Source organism: Myxocyprinus asiaticus, chromosome 2, assembly GCF_019703515.2.
Source record: "Myxocyprinus asiaticus isolate MX2 ecotype Aquarium Trade chromosome 2, UBuf_Myxa_2, whole genome shotgun sequence".
In the NCBI taxonomy this organism is placed as follows: domain Eukaryota; kingdom Metazoa; phylum Chordata; class Actinopteri; order Cypriniformes; family Catostomidae; genus Myxocyprinus; species Myxocyprinus asiaticus.
This window is the reverse complement of record NC_059345.1, coordinates 23,912,627-23,922,686: the sequence shown is the minus strand read 5'-3', so window position 1 is coordinate 23,922,686 and position 10,060 is coordinate 23,912,627. Positions and strand designations below refer to the sequence as shown.

The window sequence follows — 10,060 nt, the reverse complement described above, 5'->3', positions numbered from 1 at the left end:
ACCTTTTTGACAACTATATATAATTACTACATATACACATGCATGATTAATCCAGATGAAAGGAAAAATATCGAGGTAAAAAGTACATGTCTCAGTTGCTTCCAAGTCTTCAATGAATTATTGTTAGGTATTAATACAGATTTGATGCTGCTGGGATTTGACTAAGAAGCAGATCTGTAATTAAAACAATTAAAGTAAAATAATTAAATAATTCCACCACATGGGAAAAATAAGTAATTGCTTATATTTTTGCTCATTTTGGGTGGGGTAAGTCCCTTATTTTAAGTGTTTTTCCAGACCAGATTGTTTGTTTCTCTTATAAGATTTGGCAACACTGATACAACTGGTATATCACCCACCATTTAGCACACAGTACTGTTATTGTAAAAAGAACATTATTAACCATTCTTTAATTTAGTTTTAACCGGTTACCAATTGGAAAGGAGGCTGTGGAATGTCGGAACTGGAACGGAAAAAAAGAACGTTTCTGCTCAGAACGAACCGAAATGTAAAACATTTAGCTTTTAGTCCCTGATTTGTATATCTAACTGCCTCTTTATCATCACAAAGCATCAAACATGCCTAATTTATATTAAAAACCTTCTTCTGTATGTATATAATTTTTTAAAAATTGAAATCACACAAGTTTTTCCCGCTTTGCCTACAGGAAAGGTGCCAGTGCACTACCACTATATTGGCAGGGTTGGGGAGTAACGGAATACATGTGACGGGATTACTTATTTAAAATACAAAATATAAGTAACTGTATTCCACTACAGTTACAATTTAAATCATTGGTATTTAGAATACAGTTACATTCAAAAAGTATTTTGATTACTGAAGAGATTACTTTGCATTTTATTGTCATTTGTTCATTTAATATTTAGTCCTTTCAGATGGAAAACATTTATACATATAAATGATGCGATCCAAAGTGCATTTGAACAGCGGTGAAACACTTTCTTATGATGCGTTACATTCATACGAGCAGACAGAGAAGTAAGTTTGAAGTAAGTTTGGAGCAGAAGAAATAGAAATAAACCTTGTGTAAATTATCAGCTTTACGCTAAGCTAAAATGCTATTTCTAGCCATTTTACATGCACGTTACCAGGCACGATCATATTTGTTTATCAATAAAATTCACGTTGGATCACAATTTCTTTTTTTCTAGTAAGACATTTGATATTAGGGCAAAAATCATATTCTTGATAATAATTTTTGTATTGTTTTCCTGTAAAAATATCTAAAAATCCTTAAAACAAGATCAGTTTGATTGATCTTGTTTTAGAAACAACACTGCATAAGATATTTAGGTTTTTCAGAGAATGTATTTTTAACGTGTATTTTGTCTAAATGTACTGGCAGAGTTTTTATAGTCAAAACAAGTGAAAAAAATCACCAGTGCTGAAGAAGTAATCCAAAGTATTTAGATTACGTTACTGACCTTGAGTAATCTAACAGAATATGTTACAAATTACATTTTACAGCATGTATTCTGTAATCTGTAGTGGAATACATTTCAAAAGTAACCCGCCCAACCCTGTATATTGGGCTACAGCAAGGGCTTAGATTTGGCTTGAACATTGGGGGTGGGAGGTGGGGGGGTGTTTTGATTATTGGATTATTTTGATTATTGGATTATTTGATTATTTGATTATTTGATTATTTGATTATCCCCCCCATCCCCCCTGGAATCTACACCCCTGGGCTACAGTAACAGTGCAGTAAAGTTACAAGTACAGTAATTATAATGGTCTTGACTGTAGGCTATAATGTGTGATTTAGCCTAAATGGAGCTAGAGGTTTTATTTTGATTTGTGAACAATGTCAAACATTACACAAACCGAATAAATGGACATATAACATTTTACTCATATATCACATGGATTTCAACACTTCGGGATAATTAGAGTATTGCACAGGCGACCATTTTAGACAGGCATTGGGCAGCAAATGTTGTTAGATTATTAACATTTTCTTGAGACAAAAAAACAAAAACAAAAAAAAGTGTTTTCTTCAGGGGGCGCAAGGGGCTCAGAGACCCGAATCCTTCAAAGATCCGCATTCAAATCTCAGAACATTTGTTGTTGTTGTTGTTATTGAAGACATTTAAATGTATTATTTCCAAGTATTGGCCCTTGATATACAAATGGAAATCCACCCCATCAGTCTCTTTACAATCACTATCCAGTCATCAAAATCGAAACATATAAGCTACCACACAACGCAGACGATGTAATACTTTATCACGGGATCTGTGCAATAATTTACACCTGAATAATGGCATGGAGAAATTGAATGAAAAATAAACAGTAAAGATTATTTTTTTCATATGTGACCCAGCTTACCCGACCAATAAAAAACAACTTCCGGGCCACTTATCCCAACCCACTTTTTTAATTCCAAACAAATGCTGTATGTCCATTCCACTCGCTTAATTCTATTTATAGAGAAATAATGATTTTGAGAGAGGCGTTTATATACAGATGGATCTAAAGCACCAGACACTGCAGTAACTGGAATTGGAATATACATCCCACAATTTAAAATCCATGTCAACAAAAGATTGTCAAATAATCTATCAGTATATGCAGCTGAGTTGGTTACTTGTAAGTCTCCAATAGGTGGAACAGGTTAAACCAGATAGGGTTTTCATATGCTCAGATTCTCTATCAGCTCTCATTAGTCTGTGCAGTCACAACAATCAGGTAAAGAGGACATATTATTGGATATTTATATGGCATCACAGTCACTAGATAATATGAGAATTGATATAAGATTCTGTTGGGTACCAGCACATAATGGAATAGAGGGAAACGAGGTTGCGGATATGCAAAAAAGGCACTAAGGAGTAATATAATAGATATAGAGGTGGCATTAGGTGGAGGGGAAATGAAATCAATCATTACAAATGCAGTATTAAATGAGTGGCAGAGGGAATGGGATGGTGGTATATTAGGAAGACATTAATATAATATTCAGCCAACAGTATGGAAAAATAAATATAATATAGGACAGAATAAAAGAGAGGAGGTGATATTACCAAGACATACAATAATAGAAAAACATTATACAGGCAACTGTGGAACTACCCATGTTAAAAATGTGAACAGTATTAGGTAGAAAGGAAAATAATGTGAAAAAGTTTAAACGGAAAGAAGGGAGTTATGGATTCGTTATGGTGGTTGTAGGGAAAAGGACTAGAAAATAGAGGATATTGTAGGGTAGTTATGGAATTTCTGGAAAAAAAACTGGACTTGATCGAAGGATATAATAATGTGAAATATATATTAAATAGTGGAGGATACATAACAATTAATTGCACACATACAGAACTGATAAACACCTCGGGTGAGGTGGTCGGTATATGGGAGCTGAACACGCAGCAGCTCAGATCACACATCTCAAGAAAAGCATACACTACATAACACACAACATGTGATAGAGCCTCACCATGATGGGTGCATAATGTACAGTAGATGGCACACCAACTCGCCATTTAACCCAAAGAAGAAGAAAAGAGGCGTTGATCATTACTTGACAAAAAGTGTGTTCAGAACAGCAGACCTTCGCACCTCATAGGTAAGGCCATTTCTCTTGTTATGAGTCATATATTATCGTTTTTAATCATCGCTATTTTTATTAAGATTTAATGGTAAACATCTATATTTGATTTAAACTTTGGTCGTAGTGTGCGTTTTGTTCTGAAATCTCTATGTAACGTAACGCTCGCATTAAGCACGATAGCTTGTTACTGAAATACTTTTTAAAACATATTTTCTCGGGGAATAGAATGTAATTAATAACGCTAAATGGAAAACTGACCTATGAACAGTTCTTATAACTTTTACCCTAGATGACCTTTGACCCACTGTTTTGCAGACTCAATCACATATTGTATTGTGAGGTAAAAGATAGAATGAGGAAAATGGATATTCCTTTAATTTGTCTGTCTGTCTCAAGGCAATGTTAAAGGCTGTAACCAGGTGCCTGTGGTCAAATCCTCTTGCTAGCAGAAGAATGATGTCCCATCAGAGTCTAACAGGAAAAGTTGCTATAGTAACTGCATCCACAGAAGGGTATAAGACCTGATTTTCCCTTATTAGCCCACTGTTCTGCTGCAGATCCATTAAATAAAGAGTGGGCAGCTGTCACAACACAATACACACAAATGAAATAAAAGAAACAAATTTGTGCACCAGTTTTGCACAGAAATTCGTTCTGCTTGTGTTGCATGAATGAGGCCTATTGACTCTCTTAATAAAGCCATTACAACACTGTGGCAGGGTCGTGATTCCGCACACCCGGGCCCTAATTGGGCTGATTAGCCTGAGAGGGATAAGGGCCAACTGGAGACAGCAGTGTCGAGGACTCTACAACGGGCATCCCTCCTCCCTCCCTGGTTTCGGCACCAGTGTAACACATCAATGGAAAGGAGGAGGCGAGAACCGGCTTAACAATATAAATAATATTTTAATAATGAACTAAAACCAAAAGATGAACACACACAGGTGTCAGACAGCTGTCCGTAACTCTCTCTCTCCAGTCGGCCCTTATCCCTCTCGGGCTAATAGGGGCCGGGTGTGCGGAATCACGACCCGGCCCCACCCTCTGCCCTGCCACAAACACAAATGGAAACATAATGTAAATTAATGTTAAAATGGATTCTAAATAGTGGTGTACCATACAGACCAACCCCTGTACACTGATCTTTTCAGGATTGGACTCGCAGCTGCTGAGGCGTTGGGCCAGAGGGGAGCGCATGTTGTTGTAAGCAGTCGACGGCAAACCAATGTTGACAAGGCTCTCGCACTTTTGCGCAGCAAAAATATACAAGTAATCGGGACCACTTGCAATGTGGGAAATGCAGAGGATAGAGAGAAGCTCATTACCATGGTGAGATTTATTTGTTGTTCTTTGTTTTGCATGAAATGAATTTGAGAAACATGTAGGGAAGAGTTTGCAAGGAAACAGAGGGGGAAAATGTGCAACGTTATGATGAACTTTTAGGTGTAGTTCACCCAAAAATGGAAATTCATTTATCATATACTTACCCTCATGCCATCCCAGATGTGTTTGACTTTCTTTCTTCTGCAGAACACAAAGATCTTTAGAAGAATATCTCAGCTCTGTAGGTCCATACAATGCAAGTGAATGGTGACCAAAACTTTAAAGTTCCAAAATGCACATAACAGACTCAAGTGGTTAAATCCATATCTTCAGAAGTGAAACGATAGGTGTGTGTGAGAAACAGATCAATATTAAAGTCTGTTTTTACCATGAATTCTCCTTCCTGCCCAGTAGGTGGTAACATGCACAAAGAATGGGAACCGCCAAAAACAAATGAAGAATGTGAAAGTGGAGTTTGGTGGTAAAAAAAAGATTTATATATTGATCTGTTTCTCACCCACACTTGTATCACTTCTGAAATTATGGATTTAACCACTGGAGTCATATGAATTACTTCTATGCTGCCTTTGTGCATTTTGGAGCTTCGACATTTTTGTACCCATTCACTTGCATTGTATGGTTCTGCAAAGTTTGTGTTCAGCAGAAGAAAATAATCATACACATCTGGGATGGCATTAAGGCCCTGCTATATATATACATCTGGAGAAGTTATTCTGCGTTCTTCGTTCAGGTGTAAAAAGAAGTTCCAAACGGTCAAGCAACTGTATACTGTTCTCGAACATTCAGACACCCGCCACACCGCTGTGGGAGGCGTTTAGAAGAGCATTTAAATATGTGGACACTACATGTAAAACCTTAAAAATGTGTTGTCAATGACTTTATGCCTCATTCTATGAGTAGAATTCACACTAGATCTGTAAAAGGAGCTGTTTTAACCATTCGATGATTTAAAGTAATATATAGGCAGTAGTACTGTGGGCAGATGTGTGCTGGCTTTCACTGCAGATTGCACATTAGTGAATGGGCATTTGAGAGTATTTGAGTAGATTTGATTCCTTTTGTAGACTAATAAAAAAAAACAAACGACATGGTCTTGCACGCAGTTGTGTTCATGTTGAATACTGACTGAAAAAGGTAAACAAAGTAGTAGGTCACACCTATGGATGACATGGACCAATGGCAGCATGTTTTCTTAAAAATTTGTCTGGGTGAGCTGTTACGAACCACCGAAACGAACGTAAAAACACCTTTTTGGCCAGATTTTGTTCTAAATGACGTCGTATCCGTTTGTTCTTTGATTTCGTGTGAAGTATATCTGGGCCTTTAGGGTGAGTAAATAATGGGAGAACTTTATATTTAAAGAACATTTTTGGGTGAACTATTCTTTTAAGTTTATGAATCATTGCAAATGTATAACCCAAGATATTTTGCTAACTAATGATTGATATACAGTATGTAATGTCTCTAAATGCTGTTGTTTATTCAATGTATGTCATTTTAATTGCAGACAGTAGAGCAGTTTGGTGGTGTGGACATACTGGTGTCTAACGCAGCAGTGAACCCATTTATTGGAAACATTTTAGACTCCACAGAGGAAGTCTGGGACAAAGTATGACAATGTTCTTAGCCTTGATAAACAAACGTTTGTTCTATGCCAAGATTTTAAAGCGTCATGAAACCCATTTCAGCACAGGTCAGTTTTCACTACGTAGAAAATGCTTGTGCTTTGCATTAATTATATATGTCAGTGAGGGTTTTTTTTTTAATTTTTTTTTTTTATATCTTTTGAGACTGTTGATGCACCAAATATGAGTGGTCTGATCTGTTAATACACTTGCGGTAATAATGGATGGTGTTTGTAATGACAAGTTTACCAGTGTCAGACTTGGACCATGTCTTTTTTCCATCAAGCCCCAGTACACCTCTTCATAAATCTAGAAACTCTGCTGAAAAATGCTTATTGCATAAAACATTTCAAAAGGTGTCAGTCATTAAAAGCCTGTCAGTACTGCAGGGAAAGCCATGCAACACCGTACAGATGCAAGTGAGCATGCGCATGTTTCAGAATGATATCAACTTGTTCCAAGCGCCCGACATAGGAAAAGGTCACGTATAGTGTCATGAATATTATGAGACTCCATGTTGATTTCACATCCAGTAGATGGAAATAGCCCTAAAAATCCCTTAAAATAACGATGCCAATATTGTCTTCCCTCATGTGCAACATGTACATGCAAGATCTCAGAAAGCTTGTTGTGTTTCATGACCCTTTAAAGAACAGTCATAAGTACCTGTGTGCTGATTACTTTTTCATTGCAAATAAGGATAAGTGCTACAGCAGATATTATTTTCCTAACTTCAATATGCAGATCATAATATAATTTGCTCTTTTCCTCAGATACTTGGAGTGAATGTGAAAGCTGCATTCCTTCTGACCAAATTAGTCACACCTCACATGGTGAAAAGAGGGTGAGAGACAAGCACATGAGAGAAAAAAGAAACTAAAATTGTTTCAAGATTACATTTAATCGGAAGCTAACATAGGACCCTTTTGTTTGCAGGGGTGGGTCAGTTGTGTTTGTGTCTTCAGTAGCAGGGTACCAGCCTTTTCAAGTATGAAGATCCTTAAACTACAGTTTACTTCCTTTAATCCAGGGGTTTTCGAACTGTTGTCCAGGGGGTCCTAGAGGGTCCGTGGAAAATTTCAGAGAAATGTAAAAAAGTTAATAAATGTAAAGTTAAAAACTAAATTTTCTGAATTTGCCATTTCAGTTTAATCTAAATGTTTAATACATTTAACATTTACTCAGTTATTGGGAAGAAAAAAGATACACCATCAACGTACTTCAAAGTAGGCTAAATATTTTCCAGATAATGAGGGTTGATATGAACATTTTTGGCCGATACCGATATTTGTGTGTGTGTATATATATATATATATATATATATATATATATTTTTTTTTTTACTAAAACTGTAGGCCGATACTGATATTTTGCCACCTACTCACTTTAGCTCAGGAATTATGCTTTTAAAATGTACAAAGAGGGACAAAAGCTATTTTATTGATCTAACAATTAATAATTTCCATTGAAAATGGATTGGATCTGTTGAACATTTAAAACCTTTGAAAACCCCTGCTTTAATGTATGTAAAGTTTAAGTATACAATAGACATTGGTCATGCTAAATCCAAAACCACCAACAGTCAAGTGGGTTTGTAAACTTTAATCTGCTGTCATTCGTTTAGCTATGTTTGAGAGTTCATCATGATGTCATCCTTTTGTCTCTTAGAATCTAGGCCCCTACAGTGTGAGTAAGACCGCTCTGCTTGGTTTAACCAGAGCGCTTGCTCCTGATCTTGGCCAGAGTAACATCCGGGTCAACTGTGTTGCCCCAGGCATCATCAAAACCCGTTTCAGCTCTGCTGTAAGGATTTCTTACACTCCCCCTCCATTTTCAGCCTTTCCTAAACCCCAAACTACAGTATATTATGTGCTGTAATATCATGGTACCAAGGCATTTCTCCTTGTTCTTAGCACTAGTATGTAACCCTTAAATGTTAACCCTTATTCTAGGTATGTAATCTCCATGTATTCTGTGCCTTTAATGTACTTTGACTAAAATATTTATCATTTAAAAGTGAAGTGTGTAATATCTATGCCACTATAGCACCAAACAGAATTGCAATCTGTTTGAACGGCCTGAATGGGCTAGAGACATTTATGCAGATTATTTTTCTGTCAATAGGGGTACAGAAAATACATGCTTCGCTATTCATCAACACCTAATCACCATGACCATTAAAGATGTTTTCATAATCTGTTTAAAAAACATCTGTCTGCTCTTATTAGCAGTTTCAATGCTACAGTGCCTTTGGTAAACTAATCCCTGTCTAGTAACAATTTAGTGTGAGCCATTTTAAGATACATCAATTACATCAAGCATTTAAAGTGTTTACCAGTGTAACTATTTATGCATGTTTGAAAAATGAGCTTTACTTGACACTGTTCTTCTGTAGCTGTGGGTGAACGAGAGTTTGGTGGAAGACATCATGAAGCAGACGAGCATTAAAAGGTCTGTCCTAACTTTCTTTAAAGGAATATTCCGGGTTAATACAAGTTAAGCTCAATCAATAGCATTTGTGGCATTATGTTGATTACCATAAAAAATAATTTTGACTTGTCCCTACTTAAAAAAAAAAAAAAAAAAAAAAGCAAAAAAAAAAAAGCAAAAATCTGGGTTACAGTGATGCACTTACAATGGTGAATGGGGCCAATTTGTTAACGTTAAAATACTCACCGCTTCAAAAGCCACAAAATGAACAATATGCGCGTTAATATGAAAATCGCTTACTAACCTTTTCTGTGTAAAGTTTTAGCCAATTTTACAACTCTGCTGCCATAACAATGTAATGTCAACAAACCCTAAAACAACTGTAAAACTTACTATTTAAACAACTTTACAGCTCAAATACTACATAGGTTTTAACAGAAGAATTGATGTTATAAAAATAAGCTTCACATTTCTGCCTTTTTAAACCCTCCAAAAATTGGCCCCATTCACTTACATTGTAAGTACCTACAACCCTGATTTTTGCTTTTTAGAGGGACAAGTGTAATCAACATTATGCCACAAATGCTGTGGATTGAGCTTAATTTGTATTGAACCCGGAATATTCAGACAAAATTAATTAAATAATACACTTATGTTTTCAAGTCTCTTACTTTGTGGCATAGTTAACCCAATTCTTATATATTATGCCTTGATCTTTTAAGACTTGGGCAACCAGAGGATATTAGTGGAGTAATTGCATTCCTGTGTTCAGACGAAGCCTCATATATCACAGGAGAGACCATCACCATTACCGGAGGCTGGAACTGCAGACTGTAAATGTATTCTAAGCGCCACAGTATGGTGGCCTCACACAAAGGAATTGTGCACTTGCGTATAAGATGATTTCCCTCTAATATGATTAACACATTTTGTAACAGTTTATCTGGTATGAAGATGCATCACAAATTTAAAATGCTTGTAATAAAATGATTTTTGCACATTTTGTACATGTTCATTTAGTCTTAGTGGATTTTCTTGCATAATGCAGGGCCCCCACACCTTTTGATCGATGAATTTCTTTTCATTCACACGT

At 36.2% G+C, this 10,060-nt stretch overlaps 1 protein-coding gene across 1 annotated transcript; it reads left to right on the top strand.

The window, feature by feature from the left end:
* The first annotated feature begins 3,459 nt into the window (after positions 1-3,459).
* LOC127450365 (dehydrogenase/reductase SDR family member 4-like) lies at positions 3,460-9,965 on the top strand. Its single transcript, XM_051714441.1, has 9 exons — positions 3,460-3,583; positions 3,965-4,080; positions 4,720-4,897; positions 6,420-6,521; positions 7,311-7,381; positions 7,474-7,525; positions 8,206-8,340; positions 8,933-8,988; positions 9,690-9,965. The coding sequence occupies exons 2-9, from the start codon at positions 3,968-3,970 to the stop codon at positions 9,802-9,804; spliced, it is 822 nt and encodes a 273-aa protein (XP_051570401.1). The 5' UTR covers positions 3,460-3,583; positions 3,965-3,967; the 3' UTR covers positions 9,805-9,965.
* The last annotated feature ends 95 nt before the right edge of the window (positions 9,966-10,060 follow it).

Bases quoted from the DNA above. Each gene is read 5' to 3' on its own strand.
- LOC127450365 (XM_051714441.1), top strand. From the start codon at position 3,968: ATGTTAAAGGCTGTAACCAGGTGCCTGTGGTCAAATCCTCTTGCTAGC. The intron at 7,526-8,205 runs GTATGAAGATCC...TTTGTCTCTTAG, and splicing joins CAGGGTACCAGCCTTTTCAA to AATCTAGGCCCCTACAGTGT. The intron at 8,989-9,689 runs GTCTGTCCTAAC...TGATCTTTTAAG, and splicing joins AAGCAGACGAGCATTAAAAG to ACTTGGGCAACCAGAGGATA.